The following is a 26,240-nucleotide window of genomic DNA, read 5'->3' on the forward strand; positions in this document are numbered from 1 at the left end:
GCTCCAAGATATTTGAATTTTTCCAGCTCTTCAAAGGATAAATTTCCAACTTTTATATTTCCATTTCGTACAATATTCTTGTCACGAGACATAATCATATACTTTGTCTTTTCGGGATTTACTTTCACACCTATCTCTTTACTTGCTTCAAGTAAAATTCCCATGTTTTCCCTAATTTTTTTGTGGATTTTCTCCTGATATACAGGTGTTTCAAAAATACGGGGCATAATTTCAGATATGTATTTCCCACATGTAGACAATCAAAATAGTTCATTACAACATGTGTCCGGAAATGCTTTATTTCCGAGTTATGGCCTTCACAACATTGAAATTCACCGGAACGTTTTTCTTTCCGCAGGTCGTTGCCGTCAAAGGAGACATTAAGAGGGCACTCTGACAGTTCATTCCGAGGCGAAGGTTACATTCAGTGTTGTGTAGGCGTTAGACTGTGCGACATGTATTCAAATCAAGAGCTGGCAGAGATACACTTCATGTACAGTAAGGCGGACGGCAATGTTGCGCTGGCTCGTCGTTTGTACCAGGAGAGGTACCCACAGCGACAATGTCCAGATCGGAAGACATTTGTACGTCTCCATTACCGTCTGTGAGAGTATGGAAAATTTAACTCTCCTGGTTTGGGAAGGGGACGACCAAGATCTACAACTCCAGAAGTACAGGAGGAGATTCTGGAGGCTGTGAACATGACTCCTTCTATCAGCACACGAAGAGTAGCGTTGTAAGTCAATGTTCCTCATATGACTGTCTGGAGACTGTTGAAAGAGTATCAATTGTATCCTTATCATTTGCAACGTGTACAGGCCCTGTCACCAGCAGATTATCCTGCACGAGTTAGGTTCTGTCAGTGGTTCTTGCAGCAGTGTGGTGTAAATCCGAACTTTCCTGCCTTAGTATTATTTACAGATGAAGCACAGTTCACACGAGATGGCATAACAAATTTCCACAATCAGCATGTATGGGCGTATGAAAACCCACGTGCAACTGTTCCATCTCATCACCAGATGCGGTTCTCCCTCAACATGTGGGCCGGTATCATTGGTGATCGATTAGTTGGACCCCATGTACTTGTAAACAGACTTACGGGGCAGGCGTACACAAACTTCCTGGAAAACACCATACCTCATGTTTTAGAAGACACTCCACTGATCAATCGTCAACACATTCACTTCTTGCATGATGGCGCTCCTGCACACTTCAGTCGTACGGCTCGCCGGTACTTGGATCGAAGGTTTCCTGATCGATGGATAGGTAGAGGTGGCCCAATTGCTTGGCCTCGACGCTCACCTGATCTGAACCCTCTCGATTTCTACTTGTGGGGCCATTTAAAATCATTGGTTTATTCGTCTCCGGTGCCTGATTTGGAATCCCTTCGGAATCGAATTGTGGCATGTTCTGAGGACATACGCAATACTCCTGGAGTTTGGGATCGTGTTCGCAGGTCAATGAGACATCGATGTGAGGTCTGTATTCAAGCAGGAGGTGGACATTTTGAACATCTTCTGTAATGACAAAGACCTGCGGAAAGAAAAACGTTCCGGTGAATTTCAATGTTGTGAAGGCCATAACTCGGAAATGAAGCATTTCCGGACACATGTTGTAATGAACTATTTTGATTGTCTACATGTGGGAAATACATACCTGAAATTATGCCCCGTATTTTTGAAACACTCTGTAGTTACGTCATCGGCATAAACAAGGAGCTGATGTAACCCGTTCAATTCCATACTTTCTCTGTTATCCTGGACTTTAATGTTAGTAATAATAGTAATAATATTAATAATAATAATAATAATAATAATATTATCATTATTATTACTATTATGTACAGTAATATGTTCAGACCGTCAGTGTTCATTAGGCCCACTTAACAGGTCATATAATAGGATGTACTCCTTTTCAATACTAGAGGCCTTTCAGCCCGCCTTGGGGATAAGGAAATAATTTGTCCTGCAGCAGAAAATATTTAAATACAACAGTACCTACGTTGTCGCCTGCTAGAATTAAGTAAAAGACGTGAATTCTGTTTGAACGTTTGAACTGACCAGTAACAGCTACGGTTAACCGAGTAACTTCGGTGCTCCGCTGCCAAGCACATAAACCGATAGAACCGAGTAACTCAACAGTTCTACTCGCTCCGTCCCCAGCTCTACACCATAGCCTACTACATATCCGAAGACGGTGAAATCTGTTTTGTTTCCATACGAATGTAATATAAACATAAGAAGTTTACCATTGAAAGAGAACTATTCAACAATTTTATTGTATTTAAAATATAAATACGTTTAGGATTCTCGAGCGTCTGTCTAAAATATATTGTATGAAACACGTGCGAAATGAGCGTTTTAAGCATTCGCCTTGTTTTCCACCTCCCCTTCGGGTGGGAGGACAATCTTCCCTTCTCATGCTTAAAAAGTTACCATTTCGAAAGTTGTAGCATAAATAACTATTATGTGATTATTTTTATGCCATTATCTTTTAAACATTTTTACAAACACACATTTTGTAAACATGTCTACATTTCACTTTTCAGTTGCAACAAATAATTTTGCATATTATTTTTGTTATATTTACAGTTTAAGAGTAACTATTGTAATAAATAATACAATTAATAATAAATAAATTTAAGTAATGGGTACCTTGTAACGCTGGTACAAGACGCGTGCTTCACCTTAAGTCTGAGCACCGCGGGGCAGGGTGTAAGGGCAGTCTCCTCGTGACTGCAGGGAAGAATGTTTCCTTCTGTTGGAAAGTTATACTGAATTCACTGCGATGTAGCAATCTTTCCTAGAAACAAAATCAATTTCCTATTAAATAAAAGGAAAAAATGGCGGAGGAAAATTCCATTCCTTTTATCTTAAGGATTTAGTGTGTGAAATTACTGTTATTGAACATTTTTTATCCTGTACGTTTTCGTACAATCATTCACAGAAGAGATGCAGCTCTTCGCTTGTTCCTTTCTCCTGAAATGAAACAACCCAGAACTCACCATGTGGAGGTGGCCACATTTCGAGTTTCGCCCTGCCCATCCTATCCTCCCTACCATGTGGGCAAGAGCATTCCACTGCTCATTCTTTGTCATTTTCAATTAATCTTCATACTCTTCGATTTAAATCAATATTTAGGTTTGCATTTCATATCTTTTTTGTTTCAATTTATAAAAGTCACATTATTCAGATACTCCAGTACAATATAATCAATCTTGCATGTCAGTGCAACGAAAAATATGAAGAAATGCTTGATGTCGTTTTTTTGTCCGTTTTTTTTCTCTCTTCTGTAGGACCGTGCATATAAATGCGTATACGATAGCTAAAGTGTAAGATAACTTTCGGTACGTTGGATATTATGTTTTGACATGAATTTAGGTATTTTTATTTCTTGCTTCTCTATTTTATGGGTTTCTCTCTTTCTTCCAGTTCGTCTCTATCATTTTTATAGATATTGAAGTTTCTCTCTTTCTACTCTTGAAATACTCTACATAAATAACATTTGAATTGGAAATTGTGAAGAAAATATGAAACAAACATGTTAGTATATACTGTTAATATTTCTACCCTTTTTTTCCATTTCAATAATGATTATATTTCCATAGGATATCCAGCGCCTATCCGGAAAGGAGAGAATCAGTGGTTGTATTCAATCAAATGAGATAGCAAGGACTTGTGAGTGATATTGGGCGATACTCTTCCAAGGCACAAGAGGTGAAAGTGCAGATATGGTGGGGATGTACCCGCATAGGAGGTGCAGCGGAATTTCACCAGATTGTACTCTGTTCAGTTATTGCGCAAATCATTTCCAAATCCATATTTTCTGCTAGATTTTGAGCCAGTTCTTTTCTCGGTATGTGTCTTGACCATTTGAATTGTAAAAATTTCCCAAAATATATTCTCCCCTTAATAAGCTGGCAGTTATTGTTATTACATTTATGTAATAAATCACCTTATAGGTTTTCCGTCTACCCTAGAGGTGTACATTTTTACTAATGATTTTTGTTACGTTTCATATATGATATTTTTGTTTCCTATTTGTTATTTAATATTTTCTGGCATTATCTTACTACATTCTATTGTCTCTTTTCACATCGTCGTTACTCTTATTACTGATCCAGGTCGTCGCACTGTACAAGATGGTCCTCATCATAATAATATCAGGAGTTATTTTCAGAGTATGTTTTCAGAGTCTGGCTGGGCGGAAGAGAAAGCCTACTGGCCTTAGCTCTGCCAGATTAAATAAATAAATTACACTAGCCTGCGAATTTCAACTTTGTGTTTGTTGCCTAAACTAAGTAATCTGATTTTATATAATGTCGATGTGCTGAATCCGAATTTTCAATCCGTTTGCTTCTATCACGTCAGGTTTGTTTGCAAAATCACTTTAAATGTTTGCAAAATCACTTTAAATGTATTTTATAATTACGTGAATTTCATCACAAACTTTTTCATTTCACTTTTTTATTTCAAATTCAAAAACAATACTTAAAAGACACAACTTGCTGAAATTATGTGTATGGTTGTTCATACATGTCACTAGAGTGTTTTTGCTTTGTTTTGTCTTGTTCACTTCACTATTGGATGTATTAATTAGCACAATATATCACACAAAAAATTACACCACTTGCTTCTTAGTTGAGAAAGTCCTCCAGTTCCTCTTTCTTTTATTACAGGGGCAATGTATTCATGAAAGCAATGTGATGGCGATTGTCACTGGTTTAAATCCATGACTAAATATACTGAGAGAGATTGCAATTATTGTGATTATTATGATTATTATTGCTATTAATGAAAATCACTTTCAAACCATTGCGCACTGCCGGTAAAGTCTGCATTTCGCCGTGTTTCACCATAGAACAGAACAATGTTGGTGTACTCCTCACGCACCAGAAACAGCGCTGTTATCATAATTAGTGACAAAACAGGAACGAAGTAAATGGAGCAAGTTCATAACCCTGTTACTAGTTGTACTTGACGTGCAACCACTAGGACACTCGAGCCAAAGGTTTGGTCACTTTGGTATTGGTATGCGTACCACGAAAGACGGCGCAGATGGGCCACCAGGTAGCTATGCCACACTAGCGTTGTAGTGAACAATCCTATACATATGAAAAATAGCCGAAATTGAAGTGAAGTGGTCACTTAAACAATACTTCACTTCAAATGTAATTGGTGACAGAGAGGCGATATCTGGTGAGGCAAGGTCTAATATTCGTCATTTTATTATGTGACATTCGTCTTATATTTGGTATAAACTTTTCGGAAAAATATCAAACAGATAATAAACCCAAGCGGTAATCTAATCCATGCCTAAGCGCACCTCCGATTTCCAAATTCAGTTTAACAAAAGATTCAATTAACAAGATGGAATTTCGGGTACTTACATAATCTTACTTCATGAGCTGCGTAACATTAATATGAATTAACGAAATCTGATTATCATAGTTACACGCACAATAAAAGCTGTCTGCACTTCTGTCCACTCAGTAACTGCTGTAGTGAAGTAAATTTCAACTGGAAGAACTTAGAACAGATGCAGCCCAGTATCTTTGCTGCCACAACTTAAATAAAAAGTTTACAATTTTGATACAGAAAATGTGCAGTGGAATATATATATATATATATATATATATATATATATATATATATATATATATATATATATATATGAAAGATTCAGTTATTGATAAGAACCCAATTTATTTTGAAATCTGTACGCTGATTGCGTAATGACACATTACTGGATTACAGAAACTTCATAGTTATTTATGCAACGATCATATAATGATAGCTACTGGGCTTGTTTTTATACGATCTGTAGTGAGGTGAGACAAAAAATTAATTAATTAATTAAAAATTAAAATTAAATTTTAGATACATACTTCTTTACATTGACAATATGGAAGTATGAATATGGTTTTATATATTGGGAAACAAAACAGTGATGCTTGAGACAGAGGGAAACAAAAGAATGCAAGTGATTCTTATTTGCAGTTCCTAAAGGCAAGGTGCGAATTAACGGGTAGGAAGGGGCATTTCCCCTCCCGTTGAAAAGTTCCCCCCCTCTCATAAATTCATATTAACAACCAAGAAAATGAATAGACTACAAATGAATAATAATCGTCACTAGAAATAATTTCCTCAAAATATGAAATTAATAGAGAATTTTCGTAACAAATTTTCAGACAATAATTTAATCATAACAAAAGCTGAAAAAGGAAATGCTACTGTAATATTGGATAAAACTGATTAGTGATTTAATTAAACATTTCTTTACCATGTTAATATTAATATCAATATTGTTTTTTATTTTTATTTTTTTTATTGGGTTATTTTACGACACTGTATCAACATCTAGGTTATTTAGCGTCTGAATGAAATGAAAGTGATAATGCCGGTGAAATGAGTCCGGGGTCCAGCACCGAAAGTTACCCAGCACTTGCTCGTATTGGCTTTGAGGGAAAACCCCGGAAAGAAACCTCAACCAGATAACTTGCCCCGACCGGGATTCGAACCCGGGCCACATGGTTTCGCGGCCAGACGCGCTGACCGTTACTCCACAGGTGTGGACATCAATATTGTTAATATTAATATTAACACGGTAAAGAAGTTTGTAATTTAATCAGTGATATATACTTAAGTTTTAAAAGTGTATATAGAAAAATGAAGAAACATAAAACTCTTTATATTTGTAAAACAGAAAATTTTCTTTCCGAGAATCAATTTGAAAAATTGAAAGAGACCCCACTAATCAATATCATAGAGCAATAAAAGGACGTGTTTAAAACAACTGAATTTACTAGCACTAGTAAAGGAAAACGTAAATTAATTCAAGTGAATTCTTCAACTCCTAAATTGAAAGACTTGTCTAAAATACATAAAGAAAATATTACGATTAGATCCATTATAAACTTTCGTATAGCTCCCACTTAATATGTTGCAAATTTTTTTTCAAACTTATTTAAAGAAAACTTTAAATTTCACAACAATCACAATATAAAAAACACAAGCAATATCATAGAAACACTACAAGAATTATCCATAAGCAAAAACTGCAAAATTCCATCTTTCGATATTACTAATATGTAATCAACATCCCGGCAAATGACACGATAGAAATAATAGAACCAAATAAAAGGACACAACATACAAGCAGAACGGAAATTGAAGAAATAGAAAAAAATTACTACATATTTGTACAGGAAAAAATTATTTCCATTTTAATAATAAAATACTACAAACAAAAGAAAGGTCTTCCAATGGGTTCACCACTATCTGGCATCATAAAACGTGTTCGAAAAAGCATACGCCACGAAACATATACTAAATTAGTTCAAGCTGAAAACAAAAAAGAATTCATTACTTTCAAGTGCAATAATTTTACCACAATCTTCAAGAAACATAACTTCAATATTATGTTTCGCACTAATAATATTGGAAAACTTTTATTGAATAGATTTGATAATAATTATTAAGACAAATTCAACCTGTCTGGAATGTATAAATTAAGTCGTCAATTTCCGGAATGTTGTTTTACATATTACATAGGACAGACAGATAGAAATTTCAATATTAAATACAAGGAACACATAAATACTGATCATGATAATTCACATTCTGCTTTCAGGTATTATATACATAATTGTCAACTTCATTTCACTGACATAAATTCTGATATGAAAATTCTGCATATAAATCATAAGAGTAAAAACTTAAACATTTTAGAATCTTCAGAAATACACAAAGATAAAAATATTAATACACACAATTTGAATGACAAAGCTATCCAAGAAAAAAAATTTCATTTGGTCAATTCATAAAAATAACTATTGAATCACTAGTATAAGAACATTTATAAATCCTAGCAAACATTGCGCCATGGCGAGTTGACGTCAGATCACACAAGTCGACGCAAAAACCTATCATCAGGTTACGTCCAACAATCTTCAGTAAGTTCATCTTAAATTGTATATTTGTCCATTCTGAATTGAAGCTATTTCTTTTTAACTTACATCATAATCTATAAAAACTTATGTTATTTTTAATTTTAAATAAGATACATTGTACTTGTTTAAAAACACTGTATTTTTTATGATTTAATATGTAATCGATTTTATTGAAATTAACAATTTATTAATCATTATTATTATTATTATTATTATTATTATTATTATTATTATTATTATTATTATTATATCATTGCAGTTCCCACACTGAAGATGGGGTAGCATACAACACAGAAACAGGTCTGTATTTTTAAAACTTTTAATGATTTTTATCAATGTGATCAGACATTACATTGATTTTTATTTATTATCATATTGTAAAAATAAATTGTACAAATTATACTTTCGACGGTTTTATTACACCTAATACAGTTAGTTAACTTTCAATTTGAGAATATTATTTTGATATAGTGGACAGAATTGTATAACTAATTTAGTTGGTTCTAAATACATCAGTACAGATAGTGCGAACTATGAAAAGAGCCTAAACTGTGTTTTGCATTGGTATCACGAATTTCGAAGGTATTTATTATCTGTTGCTATGTGGAACGGTAACATTAAAACATTCTTTTTTACCTTTCCAAAATTCCTCTTTTTCAGGTAAGTCTTTCATGAAAATCCTTTGCTCTAATGTAAATTTCAATTGTATAATTTGAGCGATATAATCTAAACAAAAAATGTGTGGATTGGATCGTTAGCCTATGTGTAACTAAAGTGGAACTGAGGAAATGATTGAGGAATAATTAGTAAAGTGTTACGTGGAAGACGAATAAAATAAACCAGTAAAAAGGAAAGTAGTAAAGAGAGTTAAAGTAAGTTAGAAATGGTAAGTAAAGAATATTGAATGTTTTATGTACTTGAGAAAGGAAGAATCTGGGAAGTGAAGTAAAGAAAAAGTGAAAGTGAGTGCAAGTAGGGAAAGTGAACCATAAAAACTACACATCTTTTTTAAGTAGGTTATTTTACGAAGTTCTATCAACATCTTAGGTTATTTAGTGTCTGAATGAGATGAAGGTGATAATGCCGGTGAAATGAGTCCGGGGCCCAGCACCGAAAGTTACCCAACATTTGCTCAAATTGGGTTGAGGGAAAACCCCGGAAAAACCTCAACCAAGCAACTTGTCCCGACTGGGATTCGAACCCGGGCCACCTAGTTTCGTGGTCAGACGCGCTAAACGTTACTCCACATAAAAGCTATACCAATGAAAGAGAAAAAGTGATAAGTGAATTGAAGAAGTGATAGTAAGAAAGTACTACAGATAGTCGTATATTGGAACATGTATGAATGCAAGAGTAATGTTCTGAGAAAAGATCAGTGAATATAGGGCAAATTGTGCAATGTTGTAATGTAAATGAAAGAATGGAATATAGATAATCAGTGAATATATAATGATTGAATATAAACAGAAAATTAAGGATAATAGTAATTAATGTAGCAATATTATATTAGGAGGAAGATTACTTACTCGTAGATTGTAGCCGAGAGTGTTTCAAAACAAGAGAAATGTAGAGAAGTATTGTATAGTTTCCAGGAATAGGATAGAGGGATGACAAAAGAGGACCACCACCACCACCACCACCACCACCACCACCACTACTGTTATCACTGCTACTACTGTTGCTGCTGCCACTACTACCACTACTATAAATTGTTGCTGCTTTCTATTAGTTTTTACAATGAAACGACTAAGGAGCCATAATCAGATAGTTCACCCTTTTCAATTTCACAAAATAAAAATAAAATAATTTTTATTAAAATAATACCTGTATTCAACTTAAAGTTTAAGTTCGCTGTAATTTTTTAAAATAATAACCGAGAAAAAACGTAGATCCCTTTCCTGTTTCTTGGCCATAAAAATGTGATTAATTCGTAATATATAGCTCCAAACATTTCTAAGCGTGATGTGTCTATCGGGATACAAAAGAATTAAATGGAAAATTCGATCACACGCGCATAATTATCGCCACACTGAGTGGAGCCAAGGGTCGGAGCGTGAGATTCAAACATATTTTTAGCACATAAAGAAAAAGGCCGGCAAACAAAATTAAAGTTTTAATGGTTGGTAACATTAAGGCACATAATGTACTATTACTGTAACAGAATTGCTTAACTGTGAACAAGTGGGGAAGGAAACGTAGGAAAACGTCGAGGGCGATCTATCTGAAAACGGCTCTTAGACATAAAACGTTTATAGCCTACTACTTACGCCTAAAAAGTGAGGCAAAGCCCACAAAATGCATACCTTAAACAGGACCAGCAGCAATTCGTCGTTATTGTCTCCTCCTCCTCCTGCACCTCCTGCTCCTCCTCCTCCTCCTCCTCATCATCATCATCATCATCATCATCATCATCATCATCTTCTTCTTCTTCTTCTTCTTCTTCTTCTTCTTCTTCTTCTGGTAGGTGCTGCAATGATGGGCCTGGCATGGGAACTCGCAGTATGGGCGCCGGTGGCTCAGGATCTCGCAGGAGATCTGGCCTCATCTTTAGCAGGACATATATAAGTTTGCCTGGAGTGGCCTTGAGTTCTTCCACGAAATCTGCAAGATACGAACTACACTTGATTGTATGTTCTTCATTTCTGTCAAGAAGCTAATTTATTTTAACTTCAAACATTTAAGAACAGGTTCTAGGAACTGCGACAAATTCAACAAGTGGATCGGGCGACTGATTGGTGTTAACTGGCTGAATGACAACACTCGGTAAATCTTTATTCGCTACCAGTAACAATTCAAGTCTCCTGGACTTCTTCTATTTGCAGTAGACAGTTGTATAGGAAATGAATGTAGCCTAAATCAGAACCAAATATTTTTAATTTTAAGGACCACGGACACTGGCCTAAATTGAATTTTAATTTAAATATTCATATCCCAAATTTTTAATTGTTTAAACCAAGTTTTAGGTGAAGAAGACAGAGAAGGACAATTTTATTTATATTATAAAGGTATGTATTTAAGCCAAGAAATTGAAAGAAGTAGGCTATACAAACAAACAAAAATGCAAAATTATGTGAATAGCATAATTCTTCGAATTTCTTAAAACTATGAAAACGGAGAAAAGCAAAGTGAATTCATTTTTAATTTCTAGAAAATTCCACGTGTCCTGGATTTGTGGTGTTCCTGCAATTTCCAATAACTTATTGTCACTGTGAAATGAAAATTGAGCACTGGACGTGTAGGATTTCTGCAGTAATTGAAAGGCTTATGTAGTACAAATATTACAACCATATGAAAAAAATTAATTTGAGAAAAAATGTGACTTGTGGGGTTTCTGTAATTATTCACGATTTACTTGGTATTTGATACTGTGATACTGTAGTGAAAATTTAAGGCTTCAAAATTTGTACACAATTCAATTGCTTGAAGAATTTTTCAAGGTGAAAATAAATATAATCTGTTATGTCGTCATGGAAAACTCGAGGCTTTCACGAATGGAACAGCGTGTTAGCGATACGACCAAGGGCAGTGGGAGTAGCTTCTATCACTAAGCAATGACGAAAGTTAACACAAAGTGTAGGCCACGCAAAGTTTGTTACTGCTAAAAGTATTCGTAACTTCATGTTGCCATCAGGTAGGATGCATATTTAATTATGTTGTGTATAGCCTATATATTTCATGTTCTTTCGTAAATTTCTTTCTAGTATCCTAGTTACTAGGCTTATTATATATACATAAGTATACAACATTTTATCTTACTGCATGATATAATTGTAAAAATATTATATATTAATAAATGCATGTTAGGCTATATTATAAGATACAGTGTACAGGATATTAATGAACAACAGTACAATATTTTCATTGTGTATAGAGGGGTCCTAGACAAGCAGCTTGAGATACGGAACCCACAATGTATTGATTCAAATTTCCATGTTATGGCATAATATCTCTACGCCACTGGCTTCTACCATTTGAAATTATATGAAACAATAGCGCAAGTTGTTTTCACTGATGTCCTTCACAAATAATACAATATAGCCATACTTTCATTAAAAGAGTTACAATTCAATCTGATGCACTTTTGTAACATTTCTTAACAAAGTAGACATGGTATTAGACTCGGGATAAAGATAAGTGGTATCTATCTTGCGTGTCTTTTTACGACTTTTAATGTGAAACATTTAAGCGCTGCCCTATACGGATAAAATTGTCTCATTTTCTTTTAATACGATGACGTCACTCGTGGTGCCATAGAAACAGAAATGTGGACTTCCACGCCAGCAGTCTCCCTCTCTATTTAATTTACTAATATCTACTGTTATAGGCCTACATTCCGAATCAGGACTGCTTTGTACATGCTTCATATAATATAGTCACTGAATTAAACATTTGCTCCTCTTTATAATAACACGTAAATCTGACACAGGAAAAATGAATAAACTGTTAGTTCACAGAGCTAACGGCTTCAGCAGCTGGGTACCTAATTCTAATTAGTGCACTGATTCTATAATTTTATTAACACGGAAGCATGAGATAATTAAAGGGGTGAGAATGAGAGAGTTCAAAGCCACACTTCTAAGTTTTTGTGCGAGTTAATTTCTTGTACAGAGTGTCTGACTCAGCGTGCTGCATTGGAGTTAAATCGCTCGCTTGAACTCGGTTGAGTGTCGCACCCTCGAGTGAGATACGATCGGTCGTGATACGCTCGTAATAAATAGAAGCACAGTACAAGGTCATCTCACCGACATGTATTGTCTTGTATGGAAGGCGACAGATAAGATACACATATGTTTTGCTCACACGGTAAAAATAAGGCTTTATTTTCTGCGTTTATGACAAACGTTTAATGGAACAGTCAATGGAACGTACCAAAACAGGAACATGAAGTTATAAATAAAATAGTATGAAAACTTCGATATACAGTTATTATTGATAATTAATAATTATTCAATATTTGATTTACCACATATATAATATGATAGGTCCATACATAGTGTTCCGCCTATATACTGCGACAATGTAGAAACGTTTTACAAAATATTGGGTGTTCAGTTCAAAGTGTGTCATGGCTCGCTGTATGCCGTCACGTGGTTAGCCGATGAGCCTAGAGAATTCAATCTTCCTACACTTCCGCAGAGGTGTATTACTTATCTGCCAGAGAAGTTGTCTAGCAAGTACGGCGTTCATTCAGAAGAGTACTTACCGATACGTACGGTAACGCCGGTAGTGGCAGGAATGTGAACTGTTTCGAAGCATGTACTGAGGTGAGTTTTTTCTTAATGTCGGGATATGGGGAGAGGGTTAAGACGATTACTTACGTATTTGTTGACATTAACTTCGACGGTCAACATGGACACGGAGCATTTGATTTGTATTGTGGAATGTTGCCGTACGCAACCGATGATAACAAATACCCTGCGTACGACTTGGCCGCGCAAAAAACAGTTCGAAAGAGGTTATGGTAGCACACAGACCGTACAGACCGCCAACTGTTGCTACGACGTTCAAGTTATACCGTACTCGTTCTCAAGTTCAGATTGAACGCCTTGATTAATAGGCAACTTCTCTGACACAAAAACTGAAACTCGCTTCATATCGCTGACTCATCAACAGTGACGTCATGACACACTTTGAAATGAACACCCAGTATTATTGCTATAGCAGTAGATTAATAACAACATTAGCACAGAGATAACGTCACAGAAAATATAATAAAACGAATAATCATGCTGCACAACTGTTACAGACGCAAAGATTGATACACTAATTATTAGAGATTATTATTATTATTGTTATTATTATTATTATTATTATTATTATTATTATTATTACTAGAAAACTTGATACAGTTCTTGCATTATCGTGATTGTGTTCTCCGTTTATAATAATTACATTTACATCCAATAACATCTATCAGATGTGGCAAAAACAAAACCACTCCTGTGAAAAAAAAAAAAAAAAAACATTTACCTACAACATTTATATTGCATTTTAAAGCACGTTTTGTAGTTGTACTATAGAGAGGTTAGTTAAACACTGCAAAGTTTTGAAATGATAAACATCTATGATGTTACTACACAGTTCATCACTGTAATAAGAACGAATGTCTAACGCTCGGCTTATACCGTTCGAGGATTTATCGCTCGTGACAATTTTACCCATCATGCATGTGCGCTACCTATCGGATTATGCTATGAACTACTTGGCGCTCGAGCGAAAACGTCCCATGCAGACCTCTGCCTGACTCAAGCCGTTCATAAATTGTTTTAGGCATCACGCACAACACGACTAGGGGTGAACACACAATACTTTTCGTCATTGAAATTCTCTAACTCGCAGCGCTTGTATTAGTATTTCAGTTTAAGTAACGACTGAGAACAGCTAAAATAATAAATAGCCATAGGTTCGGTGGACTTTTTGATACATTAATTCATACGATGCGTCTAAGTAAAGATCTCTCGAGGATAGTTCATGGCTCTTATAAGCAAACATTCTCATGGGTGCAGATAAAAAAGTTAATCTTTTTTCTTCCACCTTGTTAATAATGTCAAAACAAACGCTTACACAAATTTTGATCACTCGAGCGCAATTACGGGAGCCGTAAAAAATAAGTTCCCTGAAGTGGTTTACAGGAAGAAAACACAATTTAATGGAAAGATTTATTGGAACAGTTACAACAAATGTTGAATTATTTTTCAACATATTCCCCACCAGATTTGAGACATTCGTCATATCGTGGAATCAACTTTTATATCCCTGTTTTGTAGAAGTGTGCCGCCTGAGATCGGAACCAGTGTATTACAGCCGTCTGCACCTCTCTGTTGATCCCACGGTATGACAAATATCTCAATTTCGGTGGGGAATATGTTGAAAAATAGCTCAACAATTGCTTTATCGGTTCCAATAAAATATCTCTCCATGAAATTGTGTTTTCTTTCTCCAAAAGGCCCCAGAAAAACTTATTTTTATGGTCCTCGTAACTGCGCTTGAGTAGCCAATCTTTGTGTAAGCTCTTGTTTTGACATTATTAACATGATGAACCAATAAATTATTGAGATTTGCGATAGATTAATTAGTTTAGAAATTGTATATTTATTATGTAGAACTACATTTGTATATAGATCTTTTGTTAAATTATTAAGTTTTGTACTTTTGTGAACAATATCAATAAAGCTATCTATCTATCTATCTATCTATCTATCTATCTATCTATCTATCTATCTATCTATCTATCTATCTATCTATCTATCTATCTATCTATCTATCTATCTATCTATCTATCTATCTATCTATCTATCTATCTATCTATCTGTCTGTCTGTCTGTCTGTCTGTCTGTCTGTCTGTCTGTCTGTCTGTCTGTCTGTCTATCTGTCTATCTATCTATCTACCTACCTACCTACCTACCTACCTACCTACCTACCTACCTACCTACCTACCTACCTATCTATCTATCTATCTATCTATCTATCTATCTATCTATCTATCTATCTATCTATCTATCTATCTATCTATCTATCTATCTATCTATCTATCTATCTATCTATCTATCTATCTATCTATCTATCTATCTATCTATTAACATGATGGAGGAAAAAACAACGTTTTTATCTGCCCCCATGAGAATGTTGCTTGTTAGCTTGAGCGATGTTTCAACTGCCTGAGAGAGTTCAATATTCGGTTTTCTCTTTCCTATTATTTAAATTGGAACTTCGATCCCAGGTGATTCTATAATATTCTAAATAATACTACTTTATAATGGAATTACGGAATCTATCGCAACATCATATGAACCAGAATGTTCCACTACAGTAGTTATAAAAGCTCGAATTCAAAGTCGGTAACAATTCACGGTTTGAATCTCTCATGCTCGTAACAGCGAAAGTAAAAGAAAGAAAGCGAAGAATTAAATAATTTACTCACTTTAATATTCGGCCAGGTCCTTTTTTCAGTTTTTTTTATCTTTATTATGCAGTAGATATTGGACTAAGTCTAAAATAAAAATTGAGAACGATGTGCTGATACTTAATAGTAATTATATCAAATACACAAATTTTCAGACTATTACAGAAGTGAATTAAAAATATTTTTCTATTAAGGGGCACAAGAGCACGTCACTTTAATATCTGGCCACTTCATTTGTTTATCTGAGCATGGGGTTGCTGCCTCAGTAGGCACAGTGTTCCTGAGCTTGCTGTTCTGCCTGCATGTGTTCTGAAGCATCTGGCGCTACAGTATGGGGCATAAAGGTAGCAAAACAACATTTGAACAGAGACAACTCGTAATTTTCCATTATGCAAAGGGGAAATCTGAAAGAGAAATTAATAAAATATTAAATATACCAGGAAGCATGTGTACTTCTAGGCCTACCTCTTTGTTAATGAGGTACCTAATGACTCATCACTGCCACGATTGGTTGGTTTATTACAGCGATGTTTCTATGCTGCTTGAACTGCTCCCCTCAACGCCTTGTCATTTAAGAATGTGCTGTGGATACGGGACTTTCTTTTCCTGAATAATGCGAGGATATTTTCGGAATTTTATATTAATAATATCGTTGCCAGACGTAGATAATAAAGACAAACGCACCGCATAGGTCCTAACATACACAATTTATTATTCTTGAAATACAAATAATTCGTACAAAATCATGGATGAAGTCGTAATTGAATGGTACCACGACTCTTAGCGAAAAGTTTATTATTATAAATATAATAATAATAATAATAATAATAATAATAATAATAATAACATTGAAACCTCGACAAGACGCTCTTCAAGGAACCCCGTGTAAACCGCACATTTAAAGGACTGCGCATTAGGCGGATATCCTTATAATAATAATAATAATAATAATAATAATAATAATAATAATAATAATAATAATAATAATAATAATAACATTGAACCCTCGACAAGACGCTCTTCAAGGAACCCCGTGTAAACCGCACATTTAAAGGAATGCGCATTAGGCGGATATCCTTATAATAATAATAATAATAATAATAATAATAATAATAATAATAATAATAATAATAACATTGAACCCTCGACAAGACGCTCTTCAAGGAACCCCGTGTAAACCGCACATTTAAAGGACTGCGCATTAGGCGGATATCCTTATAATAATAATAATAATAATAATAATAATAATAATAATAATAATAATAATAACATTGAACCCTCGACAAGACGCTCTTCAAGGAACCCCGTGTAAACCGCACATTTAAAGGACTGCGCATTAGGCGGATATCCTTATAATAATAATAATAATAATAATAATAATAATAATAATAATAATAATAATAATAATAATAATAATAATAACATTGAACCCTCGACAAGACGCTCTTCAAGGAACCCCGTGTAAACCGCACATTTAAAGGACTGCGCATTAGGCGGATATCCTTATAATAATAATAATAATAATAATAATAATAATAATAATAATAATAATAATAATAATAATAATAATAATAATAATAACATTGAACCCTCGACAAGACGCTCTTCAAGGAACCCCGTGTAAACCGCACATTTAAAGGACTGCGCATTAGGCGGATATCCTTATAATAATAATAATAATAATAATAATAATAATAATAATAATAATAATAATAATAATAACATTGAACCCTCGACAAGACGCTCTTCAAGGAACCCCGTGTAAACCGCACATTTAAAGGACTGCGCATTAGGCGGATATCCTTATAATAATAATAATAATAATAATAATAATAATAATAATAATAATAATAATAATAATAATAATAATAATAACATTGAACCCTCGACAAGACGCTCTTCAAGGAACCCCGTGTAAACCGCACATTTAAAGGACTGCGCATTAGGCGGATATCCTTATAATAATAATAATAATAATAATAATAATAATAATAATAATAATAATAATAATAATAATAATAATAACATTGAACCCTCGACAAGACGCTCTTCAAGGAACCCCGTGTAAACCGCACATTTAAAGGACTGCGCATTAGGCGGATATCCTTATAATAATAATAATAATAATAATAATAATAATAATAATAATAATAATAATAATAATAATAACATTGAACCCTCGACAAGACGCTCTTCAAGGAACCCCGTGTAAACCGCACATTTAAAGGACTGCGCATTAGGCGGATATCCTTATAATAATAATAATAATAATAATAATAATAATAATAATAATAATAATAATAATAATAATAATAACATTGAACCCTCGACAAGACGCTCTTCAAGGAACCCCGTGTAAACCGCACATTTAAAGGACTGCGCATTAGGCGGATATCCTTATAATAATAATAATAATAATAATAATAATAATAATAATAATAATAATAATAATAATAATAACATTGAACCCTCGACAAGACGCTCTTCAAGGAACCCCGTGTAAACCGCACATTTAAAGGACTGCGCATTAGGCGGATATCCTTATAATAATAATAATAATAATAATAATAATAATAATAATAATAATAATAATAATAATAATAATAACATTGAACCCTCGACAAGACGCTCTTCAAGGAACCCCGTGTAAACCGCACATTTAAAGGACTGCGCATTAGGCGGATATCCTTATAATAATAATAATAATAATAATAATAATAATAATAATAATAATAATAATAATATTAATAATAACATTGAACCCTCGACAAGACGCTCTTCAAGGAACCCCGTGTAAACCGCACATTTAAAGGACTGCGCATTAGGCGGATATCCTTATAATAATAATAATAATAATAATAATAATAATAATAATAATAATAATAATAATAATAATAACATTGAACCCTCGACAAGACGCTCTTCAAGGAACCCCGTGTAAACCGCACATTTAAAGGACTGCGCATTAGGCGGATATCCTTATAATAATAATAATAATAATAATAATAATAATAATAATAATAATAATAATAATAATAATAATAATAATAACATTGAACCCTCGACAAGACGCTCTTCAAGGAACCCCGTATAAACCGCACATTTAAAGGACTGCGCATTAGGCGGATATCCTTATAATAATAATAATAATAATAATAATAATAATAATAATAATAATAATAATAATAATAATAACATTGAACCCTCGACAAGACGCTCTTCAAGGAACCCCGTGTAAACCGCACATTTAAAGGACTGCGCATTAGGCGGATATCCTTATAATAATAATAATAATAATAATAATAATAATAATAATAATAATAATAATAATAATAATAATAATAACATTGAACCCTCGACAAGACGCTCTTCAAGGAACCCCGTGTAAACCGCACATTTAAAGGACTGCGCATTAGGCGGATATCCTTATAATAATAATAATAATAATAATAATAATAATAATAATAATAATAATAATAATAATAATAACATTGAACCCTCGACAAGACGCTCTTCAAGGAACCCCGTGTAAACCGCACATTTAAAGGACTGCGCATTAGGCGGATATCCTTATAATAATAATAATAATAATAATAATAATAATAATAATAATAATAATAATAATAATAATAATAACATTGAACCCTCGACAAGACGCTCTTCAAGGAACCCCGTGTAAACCGCACATTTAAAGGACTGCGCATTAGGCGGATATCCTTATAATAATAATAATAATAATAATAATAATAATAATAATAATAATAATAATAATAATAACATTGAACCCTCGACAAGACGCTCTTCAAGGAACCCCGTGTAAACCGCACATTTAAAGGACTGCGCATTAGGCGGATATCCTTATAATAATAATAATAATAATAATAATAATAATAATAATAATAATAATAATAATAATAATAATAATAACATTGAACCCTCGACAAGACGCTCTTCAAGGAACCCCGTGTAAACCGCACATTTAAAGGACTGCGCATTAGGCGGATATCCTTATAATAATAATAATAATAATAATAATAATAATAATAATAATAATAATAATAATAATAATAATAACATTGAACCCTCGACAAGACGCTCTTCAAGGAACCCCGTGTAAACCGCACATTTAAAGGACTGCGCATTAGGCGGATATCCTTATAATAATAATAATAATAATAATAATAATAATAATAATAATAATAATAATAATAATAATAACATTGAACCCTCGACAAGACGCTCTTCAAGGAACCCCGTGTAAACCGCACATTTAAAGGACTGCGCATTAGGCGGATATCCTTATAATAATAATAATAATAATAATAATAATAATAATAATAATAATAATAATAATAATAATAACATTGAACCCTCGACAAGACGCTCTTCAAGGAACCCCGTGTAAACCGCACATTTAAAGGACTGCGCATTAGGCGGATATCCTTATAATAATAATAATAATAATAATAATAATAATAATAATAATAATAATAATAATAATAATAATAACATTGAACCCTCGACAAGACGCTCTTCAAGGAACCCCGTGTAAACCGCACATTTAAAGGACTGCGCATTAGGCGGATATCCTTATAATAATAATAATAATAATAATAATAATAATAATAATAATAATAATAATAATAATATAATAACATTGAACCCTCGACAAGACGCTCTTCAAGGAACCCCGTGTAAACCGCACATTTAAAGGACTGCGCATTAGGCGGATATCCTTATAATAATAATAATAATAATAATAATAATAATAATAATAATAATAATAATAATAATAATAATAACATTGAACCCTCGACAAGACGCTCTTCAAGGAACCCCGTGTAAACCGCACATTTAAAGGACTGCGCATTAGGCGGATATCCTTATAATAATAATAATAATAATAATAATAATAATAATAATAATAATAATAATAATAATAATAATAATAACATTGAACCCTCGACAAGACGCTCTTCAAGGAACCCCGTGTAAACCGCACATTTAAAGGACTGCGCATTAGGCGGATATCCTTATAATAATAATAATAATAATAATAATAATAATAATAATAATAATAATAATAATAATAATAATAACATTGAACCCTCGACAAGACGCTCTTCAAGGAACCCCGTGTAAACCGCACATTTAAAGGACTGCGCATTAGGCGGATATCCTTATAATAATAATAATAATAATAATAATAATAATAATAATAATAATAATAATAATATATAATAATAACATTGAACCCTCGACAAGACGCTCTTCAAGGAACCCCGTGTAAACCGCACATTTAAAGGACTGCGCATTAGGCGGATATCCTTATAATAATAATAATAATAATAATAATAATAATAATAATAATAATAATAATAATAATAATAATAACATTGAACCCTCGACAAGACGCTCTTCAAGGAACCCCGTGTAAACCGCACATTTAAAGGACTGCGCATTAGGCGGATATCCTTATAATAATAATAATAATAATAATAATAATAATAATAATAATAATAATAATAATAATAATAACATTGAACCCTCGACAAGACGCTCTTCAAGGAACCCCGTGTAAACCGCACATTTAAAGGACTGCGCATTAGGCGGATATCCTTATAATAATAATAATAATAATATAATAATAATAATAATAATAATAATAATAATAATAATAATAACATTGAACCCTCGACAAGACGCTCTTCAAGGAACCCCGTGTAAACCGCACATTTAAAGGACTGCGCATTAGGCGGATATCCTTATAATAATAATAATAATAATAATAATAATAATAATAATAATAATAATAATAATAATAATAACATTGAACCCTCGACAAGACGCTCTTCAAGGAACCCCGTGTAAACCGCACATTTAAAGGACTGCGCATTAGGCGGATATCCTTATAATAATAATAATAATAATAATAATAATAATAATAATAATAATAATAATAATAATAATAATAACATTGAACCCTCGACAAGACGCTCTTCAAGGAACCCCGTGTAAACCGCACATTTAAAGGACTGCGCATTAGGCGGATATCCTTATAATAATAATAATAATAATAATAATAATAATAATAATAATAATAATAATAATAATAATAAACATTGAACCCTCGACAAGACGCTCTTCAAGGAACCCCGTGTAAACCGCACATTTAAAGGACTGCGCATTAGGCGGATATCCTTATAATAATAATAATAATAATAATAATAATAATAATAATAATAATAATAATAATAATAATAATAATAACATTGAACCCTCGACAAGACGCTCTTCAAGGAACCCCGTGTAAACCGCACATTTAAAGGACTGCGCATTAGGCGGATATCCTTATAATAATAATAATAATAATAATAATAATAATAATAATAATAATAATAATAATAATAATAATAATAATAACATTGAACCCTCGACAAGACGCTCTTCAAGGAACCCCGTGTAAACCGCACATTTAAAGGACTGCGCATTAGGCGGATATCCTTATAATAATAATAATAATAATAATAATAATAATAATAATAATAATAATAATAATAATAATAACATTGAACCCTCGACAAGACGCTCTTCAAGGAACCCCGTGTAAACCGCACATTTAAAGGACTGCGCATTAGGCGGATATCCTTATAATAATAATAATAATAATAATAATAATAATAATAATAATAATAATAATAATAATAATAACATTGAACCCTCGACAAGACGCTCTTCAAGGAACCCCGTGTAAACCGCACATTTAAAGGACTGCGCATTAGGCGGATATCCTTATAATAATAATAATAATAATAATAATAATAATAATAATAATAATAATAATAACATTGAACCCTCGACAAGACGCTCTTCAAGGAACCCCGTGTAAACCGCACATTTAAAGGACTGCGCATTAGGCGGATATCCTTATAATAATAATAATAATAATAATAATAATAATAATATAATAATAATAATAATAATAATAACATTGAACCCTCGACAAGACGCTCTTCAAGGAACCCCGTGTAAACCGCACATTTAAAGGACTGCGCATTAGGCGGATATCCTTATAATAATAATAATAATAATAATAATAATAATAATAATAATAATAATAATAATATATAATAACATTGAACCCTCGACAAGACGCTCTTCAAAGGAACCCCGTGTAAACCGCACATTTAAAGGACTGCGCATTAGGCGGATATCCTTATAATAATAATAATAATAATAATAATAATAATAATAATAATAATAATAATAATAACATTGAACCCTCGACAAGACGCTCTTCAAGGAACCCCGTGTAAACCGCACATTTAAACGGACTGCGCATTAGGCGGATATCCTTAATAATAATAATAATAATAATAATAATAATAATAATAATAATAATAATAATAATAATAATAATAACATTGAACCCTCGACCAAGACGCTCTTCAAGGAACCCCGTGTAAACCGCACATTTAAAGGACTGCGCATTAGGCGGATATCCTTATAATAATTAATAAATAATAATAATAATAATAATAATAATAATAATAATAATAATATTAAGTAATAACATGAACCCTCGACAAGGACGCTCTTCAAGGAACACGCATTAGGCGGATATCCTTATAATAATAATAATAATAATAATAATAATAATAATAATAATAATAATAATAATAATAATAATAACATTGAACCCTCGACAAGACGCTCTTCAAGGAACCCCGTGTAAACCGCACATTTAAAGGACTGCGCATTAGGCGGATATCCTTATAATAATAATAATAATAATAATAATAATAATAATAATAATAATAATAATAATAATAATAATAATAACATTGAACCCTCGACAAGACGCTCTTCAAGGAACCCCGTGTAAACCGCACATTTAAAGGACTGCGCATTAGGCGGATATCCTTATAATAATAATAATAATAATAATAATAATAATAATAATAATAATAATAATAATAATAATAATAATAACATTGAACCCTCGACAAGACGCTCTTCAAGGAACCCCGTGTAAACCGCACATTTAAAGGACTGCGCATTAGGCGGATATCCTTATAATAATAATAATAATAATAATAATAATAATAATAATAATAATAATAATAATAATAATAATAATAACATTGAACCCTCGACAAGACGCTCTTCAAGGAACCCCGTGTAAACCGCACATTTAAAGGACTGCGCATTAGGCGGATATCCTTATAATAATAATAATAATAATAATAATAATAATAATAATAATAATAATAATAATAATAATAACATTGAACCCTCGACAAGACGCTCTTCAAGGAACCCCGTGTAAACCGCACATTTAAAGGACTGCGCATTAGGCGGATATCCTTATAATAATAATAATAATAATAATAATAATAATAATAATAATAATAATAATAATAATAATAACATTGAACCCTCGACAAGACGCTCTTCAAGGAACCCCGTGTAAACCGCACATTTAAAGGACTGCGCATTAGGCGGATATCCTTATAATAATAATAATAATAATAATAATAATAATAATAATAATAATAATAATAATAACATTGAACCCTCGACAAGACGCTCTTCAAGGAACCCCGTGTAAACCGCACATTTAAAGGACTGCGCATTAGGCGGATATCCTTATAATAATAATAATAATAATAATAATAATAATAATAATAATAATAATAATAATAATAATAATAATAATAATAATAACATTGAACCCTCGACAAGACGCTCTTCAAGGAACCCCGTGTAAACCGCACATTTAAAGGACTGCGCATTAGGCGGATATCCTTATAATAATAATAATAATAATAATAATAATAATAATAATAATAATAATAATAATAATAATAATAATAACATTGAACCCTCGACAAGACGCTCTTCAAGGAACCCCGTGTAAACCGCACATTTAAAGGACTGCGCATTAGGCGGATATCCTTATAATAATAATAATAATAATAATAATAATAATAATAATAATAATAATAATAATAACATTGAACCCTCGACAAGACGCTCTTCAAGGAACCCCGTGTAAACCGCACATTTAAAGGACTGCGCATTAGGCGGATATCCTTATAATAATAATAATAATAATAATAATAATAATAATAATAATAATAATAATAATAATAATAATAATAACATTGAACCCTCGACAAGACGCTCTTCAAGGAACCCCGTGTAAACCGCACATTTAAAGGACTGCGCATTAGGCGGATATCCTTATAATAATAATAATAATAATAATAATAATAATAATAATAATAATAATAATAATAACATTGAACCCTCGACAAGACGCTCTTCAAGGAACCCCGTGTAAACCGCACATTTAAAGGACTGCGCATTAGGCGGATATCCTTATAATAATAATAATAATAATAATAATAATAATAATAATAATAATAATAATAATAACATTGAACCCTCGACAAGACGCTCTTCAAGGAACCCCGTGTAAACCGCACATTTAAAGGACTGCGCATTAGGCGGATATCCTTATAATAATAATAATAATAATAATAATAATAATAATAATAATAATAATAATAATAATAATAATAACATTGAACCCTCGACAAGACGCTCTTCAAGGAACCCCGTGTAAACCGCACATTTAAAGGACTGCGCATTAGGCGGATATCCTTATAATAATAATAATAATAATAATAATAATAATAATAATAATAATAATAATAATAATAATAATAATAATAATAACATTGAACCCTCGACAAGACGCTCTTCAAGGAACCCCGTGTAAACCGCACATTTAAAGGACTGCGCATTAGGCGGATATCCTTATAATAATAATAATAATAATAATAATAATAATAATAATAATAATAATAATAATAATAATAATAATAACATTGAACCCTCGACAAGACGCTCTTCAAGGAACCCCGTGTAAACCGCACATTTAAAGGACTGCGCATTAGGCGGATATCCTTATAATAATAATAATAATAATAATAATAATAATAATAATAATAATAATAATAATAATAATAATAATAACATTGAACCCTCGACAAGACGCTCTTCAAGGAACCCCGTGTAAACCGCACATTTAAAGGACTGCGCATTAGGCGGATATCCTTATAATAATAATAATAATAATAATAATAATAATAATAATAATAATAATAATAATAATAATAACATTGAACCCTCGACAAGACGCTCTTCAAGGAACCCCGTGTAAACCGCACATTTAAAGGACTGCGCATTAGGCGGATATCCTTATAATAATAATAATAATAATAATAATAATAATAATAATAATAATAATAATAATAATAATAATAACATTGAACCCTCGACAAGACGCTCTTCAAGGAACCCCGTGTAAACCGCACA

The 26,240-nt window shown here is 32.4% G+C and overlaps 2 protein-coding genes across 2 annotated transcripts in view; one reads left to right on the top strand and one right to left on the bottom strand.

Annotated features, from left to right (window-relative positions):
- Positions 1–26,240, top strand: part of LOC138705821 (nose resistant to fluoxetine protein 6-like) — a 358,549-nt gene that overhangs the window by 168,679 nt on the left and 163,630 nt on the right. The gene's annotated exons all lie outside the window — the stretch shown is intronic.
- On the bottom strand, positions 2,661–10,558 carry vers (versatile). The gene is made up of 2 exons (XM_069834484.1): positions 10,255–10,558; positions 2,661–2,802 (listed from the first exon to the last, which is right to left on the bottom strand). The coding sequence occupies exons 1-2, from the start codon at positions 10,494–10,496 to the stop codon at positions 2,769–2,771; spliced, it is 276 nt and encodes a 91-aa protein (XP_069690585.1). The 5' UTR covers positions 10,497–10,558; the 3' UTR covers positions 2,661–2,768.

Source organism: Periplaneta americana, chromosome 9 (genome assembly GCF_040183065.1).
Source record: "Periplaneta americana isolate PAMFEO1 chromosome 9, P.americana_PAMFEO1_priV1, whole genome shotgun sequence".
Lineage (NCBI taxonomy): Eukaryota > Metazoa > Arthropoda > Insecta > Blattodea > Blattidae > Periplaneta > Periplaneta americana.

Bases quoted from the DNA above. Each gene is read 5' to 3' on its own strand.
- vers (XM_069834484.1), bottom strand. From the start codon at position 10,496: ATGAGGCCAGATCTCCTGCGAGATCCTGAGCCACCGGCGCCCATACTG. The intron at 2,803-10,254 runs GTATGCATTTTG...TTTTGTTTCTAG, and splicing joins TGCTGCTGGTCCTGTTTAAG to GAAAGATTGCTACATCGCAG.